The 23,093-nt window shown below is 48.8% G+C and overlaps 1 protein-coding gene across 1 annotated transcript in view; it reads right to left on the bottom strand.

Moving 5' to 3' along the window:
• The window catches only part of LOC143809468 (uncharacterized), a 74,247-nt gene that overhangs the window by 36,106 nt on the left and 15,048 nt on the right, over positions 1-23,093 (bottom strand). The window contains exons 11-12 of the mRNA XM_077292537.1: positions 21,941-21,996; positions 21,524-21,660 (exon numbers count right to left, since the gene is read on the bottom strand). Coding sequence (XP_077148652.1) covers positions 21,524-21,660; positions 21,941-21,996 — 193 coding nt within the window. The remainder of the gene's footprint in view (positions 1-21,523; positions 21,661-21,940; positions 21,997-23,093) is intronic.

The following is a 23,093-nucleotide window of genomic DNA, read 5'->3' as shown; positions in this document are numbered from 1 at the left end:
AAAGTTGGAAAATTGCGAAATTTTCAAAATTTTTGCCAAATTTCCATTTTTTTCACAAATAAACGCAAGTTATATCGAAGAAATTTTACCACTATCATGAAGTACAATATGTCACGAGAAAACAATGTCAGAATCGCTAAGGTCTGTTGAAGCGTTCCAGAGTTATAACCTCATAAAGGGACAGTGGTCAGAATTGTAAAAATTGGCCCGGTCATTAACGTGCAAACCACCCTCGGGGCTTAAGGGGTTAATGACTATATAAATATTTAACCCCAGACCGAAAATCTCCTCTACCACTTCGGCTTAGTTCAGACGCTGCGTTTTTGAAGCGTTTTTCAATTTTAACATTGCTTTCAACCACTACTAATGTATTCACTGGGAAATGTCATTGTAACATTTAACAACCCTAGCTGGCCATGTGGTGTGTGACACATAAGCAGACCCATCTTGTTTAATTTACGAAGGAGGGACTCTTAAAGTCGCAGAGCCTATTTTTACTGGTGCATCAGGCGGCATTAATCTTCTTAAAGGGCCATTATGAAACAGTGGGTTTCCTAAGCTGTTGTAGCCTATGCTGTGAGTGGATGGGCTGCCAAGAATGACGATGCACCACAATACCCCGTCATGAGATGTCCAGGGAGACTCCTGAAAAAATATGCCCCCCCCCTTACGCCTTGGAACCCATATACTGGATGGGCCCATGAAAATCCACTTCACAATATGCATTTTGTGCTCTATACTCCTTTGTTTTATACATTGGCAGGAAGGCGACCCCTGCTGCATAGTCAGTCATATGCACCCCATTAGGCCTTGGAACCCACATACTGGATGGGCCCAGGAAAATTCACTCGTATTTTTTAATGGTATGATGGTTCCCTCTTTGCACAATTATTTACAGGAGAATTTGGCAATTTTATTTGACATGTTTTTAACAGTAAGGTTCAGATACGGCTAAAGGCTAATACTTGCAATACAAGGCAATTTTATTGCAAACTTCAAAATTCAAGGAATAGTATGATTGAACAGTGTGAGTGCGTACACTTTTGTATGTGTTAACATACACAGGTTAATACACAGACCAAAAGTTTGGACACACTTTCTCATTTAAAGATTTTTCTCATTTAAAGATTTTTCTCTATTTTCATGACTATGAAAATTGCACATTCACACTGAAGGGATCAAAACTATGAATTAACACATGTGGAATTATATACTTAACAAAAAAGTGTGAAACAACTGAAATTATTTCTTATATTCTAGGTTCTTCAAAGTAGCCACCTTTTGCTTTGATGACTGCTTTGCACACTTTTGGCATTCTCTTGATGAGCTTCAAGAGGTAGTCACCGGGAATGGTTTTCACTTCACAGGTGTGCCCTGTCACGTTTAATAAGTGGGATTTTTTTGCCTTATAAATGGGGTTGGGACCATCAGTTGTGTTGTGCAGAAGTCTGTTGGATACACAGCTGATAGTCCTACTGAATAGACTGTTAGAATTTGTATTATCGCAAGAAAAAAGCAGCTAAGTAAAAAAAAAATGAGTGGCTGTCATTACTTTAAGAAATGAAGGTCAGTCAGTCCGAAAAATTGGGACAACTTTGAAAGTGTCCCCAAGTGCAGTGGCAAAAACCATCAAGTGCTACAAAGAGACTGGCTCACATGAGGACCGCCCCAGGAAAGGAAGACCAAGAGTCACCTCTGCTTCTGAGGATAAGTTTATCCGAGTCACCAGCCTCAGTAACCGCAGCTTAACAGCAGCTCAGATTAGAGACCAGGTCAATGCCACAGAGTTCTAGCAGCAGACACATCTCTACAACAACTGTTAAGAGGAGACTTTGTGCAGCAGGCCTTCATGGTACAATAGCTGCTAGGAAACCACTGCTAAGGAGAGGCAACAAGCAGAAGAGTCTTGTTTGGGCTAAAGAACAGAAGGAATGGACATTAGACCAGTGGAAATCGGTGCTTTGGTCTGATGAGTCCAAATTTGAGATCTTTGCTTCCAACCACCGTGTCCTTGTCCGACGCAGAAAAGATGAACGGATGGACTCTACATGCCTGGTTCCCACCGTGAAGCATGGAGGAGGAGGTGTGATGGTGTGGGGGTGCTTTGCTGTTGACATTGGATTTATTCAAAATTGAAGGCATACTGAACCAGCATGACTACCACAACATCTTGCAGCGGCGTGCTATTCCATCCGGTTTGTGTTTAGTTGGGCCATCATTTATTTTTCAACAGGACAATGACCCCAAACACACCTCCAGGCTGTGTAGGGGCTTGGTCGCTCTTCTCTGCACCCGCTCTAGTTCAGCTATGTCTTTCTTATACACCGGAGACCAGAACTGTACACAGTATTCTAAGTGTGGTCGAACTAGTGACTTGTATAGAGGTAAAATGATGTTCTCCTCATGAGCATCTATTCCTCTTTTAATGCATCCCATTATTTTATTTGCCTTTGTAGCAGCTGCCTGACACTGGCCACTAAATGTGAGTTTGTCATCCCCCCATACTCCCAGGTCTTTTTCATTGACGGTTTTGCCCAGAGTTTTAGAATTAAGCATATAGTTATACATCTTATTACTTCTACCCAAGTGCATGACCTTACATTTAGCCCCATTAAAGCTCATTTGCCATTTATCAGCCCAAGCTTCTAGTTTACATAAATCATCCTGTAATATAGAATTGTAATTGTCCTTCTCTGTATTGATTACCCTGAAGAGTTTAGTGTCATCTGCAAATATTGAAATTCTACTCTGCATGCCCCCTGCAAGGTCATTAATAAATAAGTTAAAAAGAAGAGGGCCCAATACTGACCCCTGTGGCACCCCCACTGCTAACCGCGACCCAGTCCGAGTGTGCACCATTAATAACCACCCTTTGTTTCCTATCCCTGAGCCAGCTCTTAACCCACTTACACATATTTTCCCCTATCCCCATTATTCTCATTTTATGTATCAACCTTTTGTGTGGCACCGTATCAAAAGCTTTTGAAAAGTCCATATACACTATGTCCACTGGGTTCCCTTTTTCCAGTCCGAAACTTAGGTATTCATAGAAATTGATGCAGTCCTCAAAGTTTTGGAGGATGTTACATATGTCTGACATCCATGTCCACTCCCGAGGTCTTATGTGTGGAGTCTGACCTGAAATTCGACGACCTTGTTGATGTTGGTAGTCAACAACGGCCCTCTTCTGCTCACAAATCCTTTCCAACATATGCAGCGTAGAGTTCCAGCACGTGGGGACATCACACAACAGTCGGTCAGCTGGAAGCAAAAATCGCTGCTGAAGCACGGCAAGGGCGGCTGAAGCTGTAGCTGACTTTCTAAAATGGGCAGACAGACGGCATACTTTCACTAGCAGATCCGGCAGCTCCGGGTAGCTTTTCAGAATACATTGAACCACGAGGTTAAGCGCTGTCCACAACTCTTCTGCATTGTGCGGTTTGTCACCTATGCAGATTAGCTTCAGCACAGCCTGTTGCCACTTGGCTGAGGCAGTGCTTCCAGCTTCTGACTGATGTGTTGATTTTAGAGATGGAGGATGAAGAGGAGGAGGAGGAGGTGCAGGAGCTGTAGACTGTGGGGGCAACCCTGATTGACGTAGGGCCAGCAATCCTCGGCATGGGGAGGATGTGTTCCATCCCAAGGTCCAAATGGGTCCCGGCTTCTACTATGTTAACCTAGTGTGCCGTCATTGCGATGTACCGTCCCTGCCCACAAGCACTTGTCCAGTTGTCCGTGGTTAGGTGGAATTTCCCGGTAACAGCATTGTTGAGGGCATGGGTAATGTTGTGGGACACATGCTGTGTAATGCCGGTATGGCACACCGGGAGAAATAGTGGCGACTGGGGACCGAGTACATTGGGACGGTTACCGCCATCAGGTTGTGGACAGCTTCCGTCTCAACAAGCCTAAAAGGCAGCATTTCTAGCTCAAGCAGAAGAGAAATATTAGAATTGAGGACTGTGGCCTGTGGGGCGTTGGCTGGGTATCTCCGCTTGCATTCCAAAGACTGGGTTATAGACAACTGAACGCTGAGCTGGGACAAGGACGTGGATGCGCTTGCTGATGGTGCTGCTTGACTGTGGGCCACAACAGGTGCAGGGCTAGAGGCATCTTCACATGCACGGTGTACTGCGGATTGGCTTCTACGCAAAACAGTGGCGGAAGCAGTGGTGTGACCAGCAGGCAGTGGTCCTGAAGCCTGGGGTTCGGCCCACAAAGTCGGGTACTTTGCTTGCATGTGCCTGATCTTGCTGGTGGTGGTCAGGCTGGTTGTTTTGCTACCCCTGCTGATGCGGGCATGGCAGGTGCTGCAAATGGCCTGTTTGGGGTTATCGGCAGAGTCTTTAAAAAATAGCCAGACTCGGGAAGGTCTCACAGGTGGAATGGCAACTTCACTCATGTTGGTGTTACGGGGAACGGATGCACGCCTTCTGTCTGTGGCCACCACACTGCTTCTTCCTGCCTGTTGGGGGATATGCCTCCTTCCCCATTTGTGCTGCTGTCCTCACTATACATGTCCTCCTGCCAGGTTGGGTCAGTCACTATGTCATCCACCACCTCGTTTTCCACATCTGCACCCTGCTCCTCCTCCTGACTTTCTGGCAATTGTGTTTCTTCATCGTCCACCTCGTGACACTTTCCCACCATCGCGTTCATGTGACCGGGGCTGGTCAAAGCTTTGGGCAGTTCTACATGCGATCTCATCTTTCCCCACTTCAAGTTGACCGGCAGACATTTCTGAATATTGAAATGAAAAACTAAACAGCTCTTCAGAGTGTCCAAGTGTGGGATCAGTTGTCTCAGGGCACTCGGCATGGTGGGAGGAAGGAGGATCAGGGTGAGGAATATCCTGGCCACCCTCACAACTACTCAGACTTGACCATGTGGAATACAAGATGGTGGTGGTGGCTAAGTGACTGGAAGCATTATCCACTATCCAACCAACAACCGTTTCACACTGCTCTGGCTTTAATAGTGGTGTGCTGTGGTCCCCCAGAAACTGAGACAGGAAGGTCGAGCGAGAAGATGTGGATCTTTGTTGTTACCCACTTTCACCTTGCCCACGGCCTCGTCCTCTGGATGCACAGTTAGCATCACATCCACTTCCCCATCCCTAGCCCCTTGCCTTAACCATTTTAAATGGATTACTGCCAGGGCCGGACTGGCCATAGGGCACTTCTGGCAAATGCCAGAAGGGCCGGTGCCAGTGGTGGGCCGCTCAATCCGCCGCCCCCGCCGTCGCATTCAACTATACCGGCGCCGGTACAGTTGAATGCAATGATGGAGGAGAGAGCGTCTACAGACGCTCCTCTCCCATCATTCCCCGCTCTGCCTCTGACACTGCGGGTGCGCGATGATGTCATATCATCGCGCACCTGCTGTGTCCCGGGCAGACTGCAGCTGCTGAGACAGGAGCAGGAACTAGGAAGCAACGCTGGGCACGAGGAGAGGTGAGGAGAGTTTTTTTTTTTTTCTGGACTGTGGGGCCATTCTCGGAGGAGGTGAGGGGAGGAAGAGAAGAGATGTGGGCTGTATATAGTTCTCTGTGGGCTGTGCTCTGTGCTGTATATAGTTCTCTGTGGGCTGTATGTAGCTCTCTGTGGGCTGTGCTCTGTGCTGTATACTGCTGTGTGCTGTATATAGTTCTCTGTGGGCTGTGCTCTGTGCTGTATACTGCTGTGGGCTGTATATAGTTCTCTGTGGGCTGTGCTCTGTGCTGTGTACTACTGTGGGCTGTATATAGCTCTCTGTGGGCTGTGCTCTGTGCTGTATACTACTGTGGGCTGTATATAGTACTCTGTGGGCTGTGCTCTGTGCTGTATACTGCTGTGGGCTGTATATAGTTCTCTGTGGGCTGTGCTCTGTGCTGTATACTACTGTGGGCTGTATATAGCTCTCTGTGGGCTGTGCTCTGTGCTGTATACTACTGTGGGCTGTATATAGCTCTCTGTGGGCTGTGCTCTGTGCTGTATACTACTGTGGGCTGTATATAGCTCTCTGTGGGCTGTGCTCTGTGCTGTATACTACTGTGGGCTGTATATAGCTCTCTGTGGGCTGTGCTCTGTGCTGTATACTACTGTGGGCTGTATATAGTTCTCTGTGGGCTGTGCTCTGTGCTGTATACTACTGTGGGCTGTATATAGCTCTCTGTGGGCTGTGCTCTGTGCTGTATACTACTGTGGGCTGTATATAGTTCTCTGTGGGCTGTGCTCTGTGCTGTATACTACTGTGTGCTCTGTGCTATATATAGTTCTCTGTGGGCTGTGCTCTGTGCTGTATACTGCTGTGGGCTGTATATAGTTCTCTGTGGGCTGTGCTCTGTGCTGTATACTACTGTGTGCTCTGTGCTATATATAGTTCTCTGTGGGCTGTGCTCTGTGCTGTATACTACCGTGGGCTGTGTGCTATATATAGTACTCTGTGGGCTGTGCTCTGTGCTGTATACTACTGTGGGCTGTATATAGCTCTCTGTGGGCTGTGCTCTGTGCTGTATACTACTGTGTGCTCTGTGCTATATATAGTACTCTGTGGGCTGTGCTCTGTGCTGTATACTACCGTGGGCTGTGTGCTATATATAGTACTCTGTGGGCTGTGCTCTGTGCTGTATACTACTGTGGGCTGTATATAGTTCTCTGTGGGCTGTGCTCTGTGCTGTATACTGCTGTGGGCTGTATATAGTTCTCTGTGGGCTGTGCTCTGCTGTATACTACTGTGTGCTCTGTGCTATATATAGTACTCTGTGGGCTGTGCTCTGTGCTGTATACTACTGTGGGCTGTATATAGTACTCTGTGGGCTGTGCTCTGTGCTGTATACTGCTGTGGGCTGTATATAGTTCTCTGTGGGCTGTGCTCTGTGCTGTATACTGCTGTGGGCTGTATATAGTTCTCTGTGGGCTGTGCTCTGTGCTGTATACTACTGTGGGCTGTATATAGTACTCTGTGGGCTGTGCTCTGTGCTGTATACTGCTGTGGGCTGTATATAGTTCTCTGTGGGCTGTGCTCTGTGCTGTATACTACTGTGGGCTGTATATAGTTCTCTGTGGGCTGTGCTCTGTGCTGTATACTGCTGTGGGCTGTATATAGTTCTCTGTGGGCTGTGCTCTGTGCTGTATACTACTGTGGGCTGTATATAGTTCTCTGTGGGCTGTGCTCTGTGCTGTGTACTACTGTGGGCTGTATATAGCTCTCTGTGGGCTGTGCTCTGTGCTGTATACTACTGTGGGCTGTATATAGTACTCTGTGGGCTGTGCTCTGTGCTGTATACTGCTGTGGGCTGTATATAGTTCTCTGTGGGCTGTGCTCTGTGCTGTATACTACTGTGGGCTGTATATAGCTCTCTGTGGGCTGTGCTCTGTGCTGTATACTACTGTGGGCTGTATATAGCTCTCTGTGGGCTGTGCTCTGTGCTGTATACTACTGTGGGCTGTATATAGCTCTCTGTGGGCTGTGCTCTGTGCTGTATACTACTGTGGGCTGTATATAGCTCTCTGTGGGCTGTGCTCTGTGCTGTATACTACTGTGGGCTGTATATAGTTCTCTGTGGGCTGTGCTCTGTGCTGTATACTACTGTGGGCTGTATATAGCTCTCTGTGGGCTGTGCTCTGTGCTGTATACTACTGTGGGCTGTATATAGTTCTCTGTGGGCTGTGCTCTGTGCTGTATACTACTGTGTGCTCTGTGCTATATATAGTTCTCTGTGGGCTGTGCTCTGTGCTGTATACTGCTGTGGGCTGTATATAGTTCTCTGTGGGCTGTGCTCTGTGCTGTATACTACTGTGTGCTCTGTGCTATATATAGTTCTCTGTGGGCTGTGCTCTGTGCTGTATACTACCGTGGGCTGTGTGCTATATATAGTACTCTGTGGGCTGTGCTCTGTGCTGTATACTACTGTGGGCTGTATATAGCTCTCTGTGGGCTGTGCTCTGTGCTGTATACTACTGTGTGCTCTGTGCTATATATAGTACTCTGTGGGCTGTGCTCTGTGCTGTATACTACCGTGGGCTGTGTGCTATATATAGTACTCTGTGGGCTGTGCTCTGTGCTGTATACTACTGTGGGCTGTATATAGTTCTCTGTGGGCTGTGCTCTGTGCTGTATACTGCTGTGGGCTGTATATAGTTCTCTGTGGGCTGTGCTCTGCTGTATACTACTGTGTGCTCTGTGCTATATATAGTACTCTGTGGGCTGTGCTCTGTGCTGTATACTACTGTGGGCTGTATATAGTACTCTGTGGGCTGTGCTCTGTGCTGTATACTGCTGTGGGCTGTATATAGTTCTCTGTGGGCTGTGCTCTGTGCTGTATACTGCTGTGGGCTGTATATAGTTCTCTGTGGGCTGTGCTCTGTGCTGTATACTACTGTGGGCTGTATATAGTACTCTGTGGGCTGTGCTCTGTGCTGTATACTGCTGTGGGCTGTATATAGTTCTCTGTGGGCTGTGCTCTGTGCTGTATACTACTGTGGGCTGTATATAGTTCTCTGTGGGCTGTGCTCTGTGCTGTATACTGCTGTGGGCTGTATATAGTTCTCTGTGGGCTGTGCTCTGTGCTGTATACTACTGTGGGCTGTATATAGTTCTCTGTGGGCTGTGCTCTGTGCTGTATACTACTGTGGGCTGTATATAGCTCTCTGTGGGCTGTGCTCTGTGCTGTATACTACTGTGTGCTCTGTGCTATATATAGTACTCTGTGGGCTGTGCTCTGTGCTGTATACTACCGTGGGCTGTGTGCTATATATAGTACTCTGTGGGCTGTGCTCTGTGCTGTATACTACTGTGGGCTGTATATAGTACTCTGTGGGCTGTGCTCTGTGCTGTATACTACTGTGGGCTGTAAATACTACTCTGTGGGCTGTGCTCTGTGCTGTATGCTACTGTGGGCTGTATATAGTACTCTGTTGGCTGTGCTCTGTGCTGTATACTACTGTGGGCTGTATATAGTACTCTGTGGGCTGTGCTCTGTGCTGTATACTACTGTGGGCTGTATATAGTACTCTGTGGGCTGTGCTCTGCTGTATACTGCTGTGGGCTGTATATAGCTCTCTGTGGGCTGTGCTCTGTGCTGTATACTACTGTGGGCTGTATATAGCTCTCTGTGGGCTGTGCTCTGTGCTGTATACTACTGTGTGCTCTGTGCTATATATAGTACTCTGTGGGCTGTGCTCTGTGCTGTATACTACTGTGTGCTATATATAGTTCTCTGGGCTGTGCTCTGTGCTGTATATTACTGTGGGCTGTATATAGTACTCTGTGGGCTGTGCTCTGTGCTGTATACTACTGTGGGCTGTATATAGTTATCTGTGGGCTGTGCTCTGTGCTGTATGCTACTGTGGGCTGTATATAGTTCTCTGTGGGCTGTGCTCTGTGCTGTATATAGTTCTCTGTGGGCTGTGCTCTGTGCTGTATACTACTGTGGGCTGTATATAGTTCTCTGTGGGCTGTGCTCTGTGCTGTATACCACTGTGGGCTGTATATAGTTCTCTGTGGGCTGTGCTCTGTGCTGTATACTACTGTGTGCTGTATATAGTTCTCTGTGGGCTGTGCTGTATATAGTACTCTGTGGGCTGTGCTGTATATAGTACTCTGTGGGCTGTGCTGTATATAGTACTCTGTGGGCTGTGCTGTATATAGTACTCTGTGGGCTGTGCTGTGTATAGTACTCTGTGGGCTGTGCTGTATATAGTACTCTGTGGGCTGTGCTGTATATAGTACTCTCTGGGCTGTGCTGTATATAGTACTCTCTGGGCTGTGCTGTATATAGTACTCTCTGGGCTGTGCTTTATATAGTACTCTGGGCTGTGCTGTATATAGTACTCTGGGCTGTGCTTTATATAGTTCTCTGTGGGCTGTGCTGTATATAGTTCTCTGTGGGCTGTGCTGTATATAGTTCTCTGTGGGCTGTGCTGTATATATTACTTTGTGGGCTGTGCTGTATATAGTACTCTCTGGGCTGTGCTGTATATAGTACTCTGTGGGCTGTGCTGTATATAGTACTCTGTGGGCTGTGCTGTGTAAAGTACTCTGTGGGCTGTGCTGTATATAGTACTCTGTGGGCTGTGCTGTATATAGTACTCTCTGGGCTGTGCTGTATATAGTACTCTCTGGGCTGTGCTGTATATAGTACTCTCTGGGCTGTGCTTTATATAGTACTCTGGGCTGTGCTGTATATAGTACTCTGGGCTGTGCTTTATATAGTTCTCTGTGGGCTGTGCTGTATATAGTTCTCTGTGGGCTGTGCTGTATATAGTTCTCTGTGGGCTGTGCTGTATATATTACTTTGTGGGCTGTGCTGTATATATTACTCTGTGGGCTGTGCTGTATACTACTGTGTGGACTGTGCTGTATACTTCTACGTGGGCTGTGCTGTATACTACTGTGTGGTCTGTGCTGTATACTACTGTGTGGTCTGTGCTGAATACTGCTGTGTGGGCTGTGTTATCTACTACGCGAGCTGTGCTATAGTATGCAGGCTGTGCTGTATACTATGCGGTTTGTGCTATATAATATGCGGGCTTTGCTATATACTATGGGGAGTATATTATATTCTATGGGGGAGGCCATGTTATGTACTATGTGGCTGTGTTATATACTATTGTGGGGGTATATTATATTCTATGGGGGAGGCTGCGTTATATACTATGGGGGGCTGCATTATATTCTATGGGGGGCTACATTATATATTATGGGGAGGTGGGCTGTATTATATTCTATGGGGGTTACATACTCTGGGGTGGCTGCATTATACTCTGTGGGGTGGCTGCATTATACTCTGGGGTGGCTGCATTATACTCTGGGGTGGCTGCATTATACTCTGGGGTGGCTGCATTATACTATATGTGGGCTGCATTATACTGTATCGAGGACTATGGGGAATACGTTATACTATATGAAGAACTATGGGGTGCATTATACTATGGGAAGTGAATTGTACTACATGGATGACTGGCGGTGCATTATACTATATGGAGCACTATGAGGATTGTATTATGCTATATGGAGGACTATGAGGATTGTATTATGCTATATGGAGGACTATGAGGAGTGTATTATACTATGTGGAGGACTGAGCAGTGTATTTTAATATATGGAGGACTATAGGGAGTGTATTATACTATATGGAGGACTATGGAGCACATTATAATATATGGAGGACTATGGGGTGTATTTTACTAAACAAGTAAAATGCTGCATATTCGGATTGTTTTTGCTGGAACAAAAAGCCTTGTTGTCAGCAGCACATTGCCAGTGTAAACTGTAGATGTGCTGCTGAAAACATGATACTGTATGGTGATCTGTTAGTGATCTATTAGTGATCGTTCTGTCTCATCATTATTCCTCAGCTGGTGGAAAGAGGCCGGGAAACAAGCGTTGAACAACTTCAGTATTGTCGATCAAACTCGTTTAGCGGCCTGAACTCAGCGCACGTAAATACAACAGAAAGGCTTCTGTGTGATGTGCAATATGTTAGCATTTGGGGACCCATTTTAAACTTTGCCTAGGGCCCCACTTTGCCTAAAACCGGCCCTGCCTACAAGTGTACAAAGATATTATACAGTCACCATGTGACAAGTGGGCCTGTGTCACTTCAAATGCCAGGGCTGAATTTTAGTCCCAGTCCGGCCCTGATTACTGCACTATTTCAAATGCTCAACACAAATGTCTTTATTAGTAGTGAAATAATATGTGATCAGTATGCCTGCAAATCTACGATTTTTCAAACCCAAACACCAGGCAGGCCTCAGCCTGACCTAACGGACAGTATTCAATTTTTTTTTTTTTTAAAGTTAATTTATGCGAAATAGTGCGGTATAGAATTTGAGGGGTAACGTTTCTCCTTATGGAGAGTGACATACCAGGTGGCTTGTCAAGGTAAGGAGGCTTATTCGCCGTGCAAAGCTCCTCTGGGAATTTAAATATGCAAATTGCCTCTTCTGAGAAAAAGAGGACTTAACTCTATAGCGCCACCTGTTGGAAGTAGCGATCCTACAAGTCACAATCAACCCTTTAACGAGTCGTGCCCGATTCGTTAATGGGTTGATTGTGACTTGTAGGATCGCTACTTCCAACAGGTGGCGCTATAGAGTTAAGTGCAGCGCCCCAGAGTCCTGGTCGTTGCAGTAATGTCGCTCTGCCACTAAGGGGAGTGATGTTACGTCTGATTGCACTAAAGGAGTTTCTCTGACCAGGTAACACTCACACTACACTTCACACTCCGGCCACCAGGGGGGGTGGTTCTATCTAGTAGGCCACTCCTCACACTCTGGTAAAACTGGGGGTTGGACAGGAAGACAGTGAGAAGTAGCTGGGAAGAGCTAGAGAGAGGACCTGTCAGGGATGGGATCCTGGCAGACTCCTAATAGCGGAACAAACCGGTGAGCAACGGGAATACAGCAAAGAGGCAATAGGACCAGAAGGAGTCGTGCTGTAAGATCGAGGCAACATCCTTCTGAGGCGCAAACAGTCGGTGTCCGGAACGCCGAGCAAGTAAGAGACTACAAGCATTACTTAAAACCACGGCCGGACAGCCAATTACAGGTTGGCTGTCCCACTTAACACCTAAGCAGACAACGGAGGCAGCTGTGGGAGAGGGGCGACTCTAGGGTCCCGGAAGAACTCCAGGCCTAACCCGTCATACGGGTGCGTCCTAGCCATATTACCTGGGGGACGGAGAGAAAGAACATCAGAATCAGAATCGAGTTGTGAGGGAACACGAGAAACAGACACATCAGTTGTGAGGACTATCCCGGGGTGCTCAGCAGGGAAGGACTACAACACACAGGCGCTAGAAGGTAGACACTGATTCCCACCTGCAAAGGAAATTCCTGATGTGCCTTTGGACCGGCCGGTCTCAGACAGCCCAGTTAACAGTGCTCCGGATTGAGCACCTCAAGCCTTCAGTAAAGAGGTAAAGAGACTGCAACCTGGTGTCCTCGTTATTCATCGCGACCTGCACAGCACCACTACCTCACCACCATTTACCACCACCTTTCACCGGACGCCCCTCAGCAGGGTCACGGACCGGGTCTAGCCACCGTGACAACCCCAGAACAGAGACTCAGAGGCCCGGTACCGGGTACCCCTCGGCCCTGCAGCAGTGGGGGCGCTCCATTTTGGCATCACGAACAGGATCTACTTAAACCTGAAGAATCAGGTCATGTGTGCCTTGGAACTGTGATTTGCTGTGCTTGGACTGTGCTTTATTACAAAGACTGCGTGTGGCCAATTGCCGCCAAGAGTTTCCGCCATAAAGCGCCATTGCCGTCCGCGGAGGGAGGAGCCTTAGTTTCGTGGGCGGACCCGGCCAAAAGAGGCGCGGAACGAGAAAACGCGGTAAAGCGCCAATCCCGGAAGAGGAACTCCGACCTCCAGCAGGTTAGTGGGAGGAAGGGACAGCCATGTCCGAGTCGGGAGGAGGTGGCGGTCGCAGCCGTGGACGCAGGGGCACCCCTGGTCCCCGCGGCGGGCGAAGCCGCGGCCCTAATACCACCACCGGTTGCCGCAGAACCCACTGCCCCCCTCAGCCAGCCGGACGCTGCCGCTACCACAAAAGCCATAATGCCCTTCTCTATGCCGTACCTGCCCGGAGCGGCCTGGCTCCCACGATACTCTGGGGAGTCGCATACATTCACTGACTTTAAAGAAGGGCTCTGCAGCCTGCTCGAATTCTATCCCCTGACAGAGCCTCAGAAGGTTCATATGATAACCGGCCAACTCTTTGGGGCGGCTCTGAGAGAAGTAAAGTCCTGGCCCGCCGCGGATAAGGGAACGGCACAGCAGATTTTTGCGAAGCTTAAAGCCACCTTCGACACCCGTACTGCTACAGAAATTAAATTGACTTTCTATGGATGCAAACAGAGACCGCAGGATAGCTTACGGGACTATGCCCTTAATCTCCAGGAGGCGATGCGGGCCATTAAGCAGAGTGACCCCGGCAGCATGCAAGATGAGGATAAACTCCTGAAAGAGCGGTTCATTGAGGGGCTCCTGTGCAGTTACCAAAGGGGCCAATTACACTTCCTGGCCATGCAGAATCCAGACTTGACTTTTGCGCAATTCAAAGATAAAGCTATCCAGGCGCTGCAGGAGCGACAACCCAGCCGTGCAATACCACCCAGGCGTCCCGCTCTCACGTACCACCAGGAGGTGGCGTCGGATGCCCCAGTCGCCGCCGAGGCCGACGCCCAGAGCCTAGAGGACGACTCCCCTGCATGACTCCGCCTCCAGATGCAGGAGCTGACCAAGAGCGTAGCTGCCTTAGCCCGGATGGTGCAGTCCCTACAGGAGGCCCCTAAGGAAAAGATCCAGCTGGCCTCCAGACCAGAAGATGTTCCCTGGATGCGACAGAGGAGGACTCCACTGACCAGAGGCCGGGACAGCGATCGCTTCCATCAGGACGGACGACCCATCTGCCGCCACTGTCACCAGGTGGGCCACATTGCAAGGTACTGTCCTTTAAACGAGCAACCCCTGGGGCAAAGGGCCAACCCCCAGGAGTAGGACGATCAGGCCCGCAGCATTGGAGAGCCAAATACGTTGGAGGGCGACCAGTTCTTCCTGTTTTGATCGACGGTATCCCCCTGAACGCTCTGCTGGATACCGGCTCTCAGGTGACGACTATGCCTTATGTGCTTTATAAACGATATTGGGAGGACACTGATATTACTCGTGGCCCCGATGACGATTTCACCATCATAGCCAGTAATGGTCAGCCGTTGCCACAAGTGGGATATAAAGAGGTCACCCTCAAGGTGGGGCGGGTGGAATTGAAGGCCCAAGGGATTGTGATTGTTGATATTAATCGTCGAGAATGTAATCCCATGATGACTATCGGTACCAATGTTATAGAAAATTGTCTTGCAGAAGTTATTGTTTTGTTGCAACAGGTGGCAGAAACCGCTGGCCACAATGAACAACGCGCCCTGCAAAAAGAAATCAGAGCTCTGATGCAGAGACAACAGGTAGAGCTGACTGGTGGTGAGATTGGTCGTGTCACTGTACGTGATTCAAACCCCATTGCGATACCCCCCAGGAGTGAAATGTTAATATGGTGTCGGGCAGCCATAGGTCTCAGGGGAAAGGACTACCAGGCCTTGGTAGAACCCATATATTCAGACAACAGGCCTACTATTCTGACAGCCCGGGGGGTGGTCAACGTCCGCCAGGGGAGGGTGCCCGTACGTGTCCTCAATTGTGGGGAGGAAGAGGTTCATCTCACCAAGTATGCCACGCTCGCCAAACTGTTCACTGTCAATAATAGTGTGATACAGACCCCTGAACCCTTGGTCCCGTCAGACGTGGCGGAGGGCGACGGTTCTGCAGGGCACTCGAAAGATTGGTGTCGGGAATTGCATGTGGGCACTGACTCCACCCTATCCCACCAGAAACAGGGGGCCTACAGGGTGGTTCATGAGTATGAGCGGGTATTTAGTAAACACCCCTTAGATTTTGGACAAGTGAAAGGAATCCAACATCACATCCCCACCGGAGATCACCGGCCCATAAAAGAGAGATACCGCCCTGTACCCCCAGCTCATTACCAGTGTGCCAAGGACATGTTGCGAGAAATGAAGGAGGCTAGGGTGGTGAGAGACAGTTGTAGCCCCTGGGCAGCTCCATTAGTCCTTGTTAAAAAGAAAGATGGCACCATGAGGATGTGCGTTGATTACAGACAGTTGAATCGCATTACACATAAGGATGCATACCCACTGCCCAGGATAGAGGAGTCTCTGGCTGCTTTAAAATCCGCTAACTACTTCTCTACCTTAGATCTCACCAGTGGGTACTGGCAGGTTCCCGTGGCAGAGGCGGACAAAGAGAAGACAGCCTTCACGACGCCGATGGGACTCTGCGAATTCAACTACATGCCCTTCGGATTGTGCAATGCTTTGGGGACGTTCCAGAGGATGATGGAGTGCTGCCTGGGGCACAAGAACTTTGAAACCGTACTGCTGTATTTGGATGATGTCATTGTCTTCTCTAAGACCTACGAAGACCATCTGAAGCACCTGGCTGAAGTATTTGAAGCCCTGTCCAACTTTGGCTTAAAGGTGAAACCGTCCAAGTGTCATCTGCTGAAACCCAAAGTACAGTACCTGGGCCATGTGGTGAGCGCTGAAGGAGTGGCCCCAGACCCCGACAAGGTCATGATGATCCAAGACTGGCCGAAGCCCAGTAACCTCCACGAAGTCCGGCAGTTCCCCGGCCTGGTAGGTTATTACCGAAGGTTCATCAAGGACTTCACCAAGAAGGCCGCACCCTTGCAAGACCTGTTGGTGGGCCAATCAAAGAAGGCCAAGGGGAAGAACGCCCCATTTGACTGGAACGAGGGGCTGGAAGGATCCTTCGCTTGTTTGAAGTCGGCACTGACGGGAGAAGAGGTACTGGCCTACCCCGAATATGACCAACCGTTTGTGCTGTACACGGATGCCAGCAATGTGGGATTGGGAGCCGTGCTGTCCCAGGTCCAGAAAGCAAACAGAGGGTGATCGCTTACGCCAGTAGGAAGCTCCGTCCCACGGAAAGGAACCCTGACAACTATAGTTCCTTTAAACTGGAGTTCCTTGCCATCGTTTGGGCAGTGACAGAGAGGTTCAAACACTACCTGGCCTCAGTGAAATTCACCGTCTTCACGGATAACAATCCGCTAACGCATCTGGATACCGCCAAGCTCGGGGCCTTGGAACAGCGGTGGATGGCCCGGCTATCCAACTACAACTTCACCATCAAGTACCGGGCAGGACACAAGAATGCAAATGCCGATGCCTTGTCTCGAATGCCCAATTTGCCAGAAGCAGGGGAAGACCCGGAGGCAGTTGAAGAGGTGGAGCTGCCTGCATTCCATCGCCCTAAAGCCACTCAGAACTCCCATCATGTGAAGAACAGGCACAGGAACCAACCGGATGCCACGCTGAATCCCCTGCCCCATCACGGGTGGGCGGAAACCCAGGATGGTGACCCCGCGGTCCGTCGGGTGAAAGAGCTCTTGACGCAGGCAGGGTTGCATCCCGGCCCCGATGATCCACAGGAGACCCAACAGCTGTGGAAGGGAAGAAGCAAACTGTTTATCCATGATGGCAAGCTGTGCCGGAGGAGCATCGACCCACGTACTCATGAATTGGTGTGGCAGATAGTGGTGCCAAGGCGAGATGCGCCCATGGTTCTGGGAGCCTACCACGATGGAGCCGGACACTTCGGGTGGAGGAAGCTAGAGAGGCTGCTCCGAGGGAGGTTCTATTGGATTGGCATGAAGAGAGCCATTGAGAAGTGGTGTCGGGAGTGCGGTCCATGTAGCCTACGTAGGAAGGACCGTGACAGCCAACGGGCTCCCCTGCGGCCTATCATCACCAAACGGCCGCTTGAACTGGTCGCGCTGGATCATGTGAAGCTGACACCTAGCCGGTCCGGCTATATCTACGCTCTTACCATTGTAGATCACTACTCCAGATTTTTGGTGGTTGTATCTGTCAAGGATCTAACGGCCAGGACTGCCGCCAAGGCCTTCCAGCAGTACTTTTGTAGGCCCCATGGCTACCCGGAGAGAGTACTGACCGATCAAAGACCAGCATTCGAAGCCGAAGTGTTCCAAGAGTTCTGCCAACTGTACGGGTGTAAGAAGATCAGAACCACACCGTACCACCCTCAAACCAATGGGATGTGCGAAAAGATGAACCAAGTGGTGATCGACTTATTGAAGACCTTGCCTGTAGAGGAACGGAACCTGTGGCCGACAAAGTTGCCTGACTTGGTGGATATCTACAATCACATCCCAGTAAATTCCACCAACTGTACGCCAGCGTACCTGATGCGAGGAAGGTCTAGCTAGTTACCCGTTGATCTGGACATGGGGGTCCTAGTCCCCCGAAGATACCTCGCCAGATGCAGATTGGGATGCAGAAAGGCAGCGAAGGTACCGCGAAGTACAGGAGTGCGTGGAAAGCAGTCTCGCCCAGGCTAGGCAAAAACAAGAAAGGGATTACAACCAGCACGCTCCTGCGATTCCCCTGTCACCTGGTGAGCAAGTACTCAAACGAAAGCGGAGACTACATAAGCTCGATGACCAATGGGAAGCGGAACCATATACCATCCTGCCATCCGATTTCGACAACACGAAGGTCTGTCTCATCAGCAAGGACAGAGGGGAGACCTCGACAGCGGTATCCAGGGATCACCTTAAGGTCTGCCCCGATAAGTTGAGAGAGAGGGACACGGCCCCAGGAATCTCCCCGCCGGTGGAAAAGGAGAAGATGATCCACACCGTCCTTGGTGACTTTCCCCAGTCCTGGACTCAGATAAATCAGGCCATCGTGGTACCTGTTCTAACGTTCCCTCAGCCGGACCCACCAGAAACAATGGTGGTATCAGATCATACGGCCCCGCAACCTCAACAAGCCCTACCTGAAGATGCAATGCCAACCGTTGAACCGGCAAATCCTCCCTCTGCTATCGGTGAATCTGCTGTACCCACTGTGGATAGCAGCAGCTCTGAGAGCTCCAGCCTGCCAGTGCTACCCAGACTCACTAGAAGTGTAGCTAGAAGACAGTGCACTACACCAGCGGTAGCAAGCATAGTGGGCCCTGTTAGGCCAATAGCAACCCCTGCGCTGCGAAGGTCCACTCGCTGCACTCAAAATCAAACTCCCCTCTGCTACAAAACTTGGAGGTATTAATGAGGGCTGCTATTTAGTTGAAAATGTTTGTGTGTATATCTTTTGTTACAGGTTTTAAAATGGACAATAGAGTAATGGACGGTGAATTGCTCCAAAAACTTCTAAAAGGGGGACCCCTTTGTTTACCCGGGGTCCCCGCTGTTTCAACCACTGAACTGAGAGTCATAAACTGTGCATGATCTAACTTTCGCAACGTTCAAGAAATCCTCACCTCCCATAAAGGGAAGCACTGTTATGTTTAACTATTTATGATGTTTCAAATTGTTGTGTGTTTCCTGTTAACATGTAATGTTGTTTTTGTTTTCCCAGTCCGGGAGTACTGGATTTAACCGGGGGGGAGTGCAGCGCCCCAGAGTCCTGGTCATTGCAGTAATGTCGCTCTGCCACTAAGGGGAGTGATGTTACGTCTGATTGCACTAAAGGAGTTTCTCTGACCAGGTAACACTCACACTACACTTCACACTCCGGCCACCAGGGGGGGTGGTTCTATCTAGTAGGCCACTCCTCACACTCTGGTAAAACTGGGGGTTGGACAGGAAGACAGTGAGAAGTAGCTGGGAAGAGCTAGAGAGAGGACCTGTCAGGGATGGGATCCTGGCAGACTCCTAATACCGGAACAAACCGGTGAGCAACGGGAATACAGCAAAGAGGCAATAGGACCAGAAGGAGTCGTGCTGTAAGATCGAGGCAACATCCTTCTGAGGCGCAAACAATCGGTGGCCGGAACGCCGAGCAAGTAAGAGACTACAAGCATTACTTAAAACCACGGCCGGACAGCCAATTACAGGTTGGCTGTCCCACTTAACACCTAAGCAGACAACGGAGGCAGCTGTGGGAGAGGGGCGACTCTAGGGTCCCGGAAGAACTCCAGGCCTACCCCGTCATACGGGTGCGTCCTAGCCATATTACCTGGGGGACGGAGAGAAAGAACATCAGAATCAGAATCGAGTTGTGAGGGAACACGAGAAACAGACACAGCAGTTGTGAGGACTATCCCGGGGTGCTCAGCAGGGAAGGACTACAACACACAGGCGCTAGAAGGTAGACACTGATTCCCACCTGCAAAGGAAACTCCTGATGTGCCTTTGGACCGGCCGGTCTCAGACAGCCCAGTTAACAGTGCTCCGGATTGAGCACCTCAAGCCTTCAGTAAAGAGGTAAAGAGACTGCAACCTGGTGTCCTCGTTATTCATCGCGACCTGCACAGCACCACTACCTCACCACCATTTACCACCACCTTTCACCGGACGCCCCTCAGCAGGGTCACGGACCGGGTCTAGCCACCGTGACAACCCCAGAACAGAGACTCAGAGGCCCGGTACCGGGTACCCCTCGGCCCTGCAGCAGTGGGGGCGCTCCATAAGTCCTCTTTTTCTCAGAAGAGGCAATTTGCATGTATAGAATTTGAGTATCACACAGCCAAAAGGTAAGTACACCGGCCTCCAAAAACCAAACTTAGAGCACAGAGATATATGACGGCTGTAACGGAAATACCACACTGGCAAATCTGTGGCCTTTCAATTTTTTTTTAGGCTAAATAGCACTGTATAGAATTAATATGTACACCGGTCTCCAATGACCAAACTTGGAGCACGCAGATATATGAGGCCTTTTTCGGTGAATTTAAAGCACCAAAAAAAAAAAAAAAAAAGGGGGGGGGCACAAGGGTAGCACACACAACTATGCTACGTATGCCTGACAAGCTATCACTTTTCAACAGGCCTCAGTCTGACAGAACAGACTGTATTTTTTTTTTTTGGGGGGGGGGGGAATTTAAGGGAAAAAAAAGGTATATAGACAGTAAATAAGCTGCAGCAGCAGGCAGTTATGGAGATTTGGGAGGATGCAGTGGGAGCAATGGACGCACATACAGTGCCTGCAGGCCTTGCACTGATGTGGATATGCTGTGCCCTGCCTACCTAGCGCTGCAATATCGGGACCCACGAATTAGCCCTAAAAGGGACTGTTGGTTTCTGAGGAGTTGTGGATGTAAGAGTTGCAGACCTACAATAACTCTAAAACCACGATTCTGACCCTATCTCGGCAGCAGCTCTCCCTACTCTCGCTGAATCAGGAACAGAATGCGTCGAGCAGGGCGGCGCCAGGTCTCTTATACTGGAGATGATGCTGTACGGCCAGCCAATCACTGCACGACCACAACAAAGATGGCTGCGGTGTTTCATGGCCTGGCAGACAATCCCTGCACCATGATTGGGTCTCTAAAATCCGCCAAAAACCCGGGATGGAGAATGCAGTTACTGCAAAATAATCCTGGAAATGCTCGCTGCTCGGCAAGTACCCCGAGTACCCCAATACTCGGGCGAGTGACGAATAGTGGTGAGCACGTTCGCTCCTCACTAATAGTGTGACCAATTGGAGGTAGAAAACCTTTAGTAGGACCAGAAAGCGGTAGCACACCTCCTGTAGGACAAGCATGATGTATTACACCTCTGGCGTGACCAGTTGGAGGAAGGGCATCTCCAGAATGACCTGCAGGTGGTTAAATAACTCCATTGTGGTTAGCAGATGGAAAGATATCTTCAGTGTGGTCAGCAGGTGGTAATATGCCCCCAATATGGCCATCAGGTGCCAGTATGAAAGATTCTCAGGTTGAAAGACCTAACCCTAACCGACTGCCATATCTCCAATTGCCTCATGTCAGCGGTGAGAAATTTCTTCCTAACAACAGAACATGGTGGATGTTGAGGACAAGGGTAAAACATTCTGACTTATGATCTATGTACTGTATCTGACTAATCTAAGATGTTGTCTCTGGTCTGGATGACCTGACTGCTGATTTCCACAGTCCTAATTCACTACTGTTTTAGATACTACTCCTCCCAGTAGGTCATACTCACTATATTGAAGTGTGGGACAAGTGCACTGTATCATTTACAATCACAATGTCGGTTTCTCCATAGGAAGATAAGGCGTCCTTCAGAGCTGTTGTGGTGTCTTTATGGGCTGAGACTACCAGGATCCATTTACCTACAGACTGGAAAAAAACACCAAAGAAATGATATTAACAATGCAAAATTTCTACAAATATTGCATCCTGGGCTGCACCCTCTTTCATATATTCTTCGAGGATTATGCTGCCGTGTCTTTCTTTCTGAGTGACTGTAATTCTTATTTTCCTATCTGGAGTATAACAGATTCTATCGTGCTCCATCTCTTGTTGTCAGATTTCCCACCAAGGACATTAGAAGATGCCTCCAGATTTAGGACAGAAAAAAAGCAACACAACAGGAAAAATGCAGAGCGTATACACTTACTTCTCGGAAGTTAATGGGCACTCTTTTCTCTAGTTGATCAGCACAAGCTTCATCTCCTAAAATAAAGAAGCACAATACTTGTGAAGCTAGAAGTAGGTGAAGCCACTTTACCTCAACAGGAGCTGTGTTAACTTCCCTCCACAGTTAGCAGTGAACACAGCTGGCACAGATAGTACTGTCTATCTGTCTCTCCCTGTAAATCAAGTAGGTGGATAAATAGCACTTCCTTAATGTCTACATGTAAATAATTCTCTAACCACAGGTAGTACTGCACCCTTGTCTCTCCGGCACATAGTGCTGTATTTTTGTTTTTCATCGTAAATTATGTAATCACAGAAAGTGCTGCATCCTGGTCTCTTCCTGTAAATTATTTAAATATAGATAATACTCTCTTCCTATTTCTTCCTGTTAATGATATAGTCACAGAAAGTATGATCTTTCTGCTTCTTCTTGTAAATAATGTAATCACAGATGGTACTGCACAATGGTCTCTTCCTAGTACAGTCTCCCTGTCTTTTACTGTGCATCATGTAGCCAAAGACTGCACTGATTTCCTGTATCTCACTGTAAATGTTATAGGCACAGATAGTACAGTCTCCCTGTCTTTTATTGTGCATCATGTAGACACAGACTGCACTGCGACCGTCCAGGCTGAGAACCACTGGTGAATGAGCTGCTGAGAGCGCAGCATCATTCACCAGCGGGGACATCATCACCGGCTTTTTCTCATGGCCCTGAGGTTATGCAGTTCAGCCCGGCCTCGATTATGTCACCACTGGTGAATGATGATGCGCCCTCAGCAACTCATTCACCAGTGGTTCTCAGCCTGGACGATCACATCTTGGCACCATCCAGGTTGAAAACTATTTAGCCCCCAGACATGGATTACGGCGTGGACAGAACAACGGACAGGTATGGTATATTGTTGTTTTTTTCATTTTATTTTTATTACAGGAGATCGAGGGCTTCGGTAGAATTAGGCGAGTTCGCAAGTATGGTTTATTTGAGATAATTAAAGGAGTCTGTGTCATGTTTTTCAATTAAAGGACTTTATTCTGTCTGTGTCTTTATTTACCATGTAACTATAGGATTGGTAATGGATAGGTGTCTTATAGACACTTCTCCATTACTAAGCGATGAGCTTGATGTCACC

Source organism: Ranitomeya variabilis, chromosome 2, assembly GCF_051348905.1.
Source record: "Ranitomeya variabilis isolate aRanVar5 chromosome 2, aRanVar5.hap1, whole genome shotgun sequence".
NCBI lineage: Eukaryota > Metazoa > Chordata > Amphibia > Anura > Dendrobatidae > Ranitomeya > Ranitomeya variabilis.
Note: the sequence above shows the minus strand (reverse complement) of the source record. Positions and strands in the feature narration are given on the sequence as shown.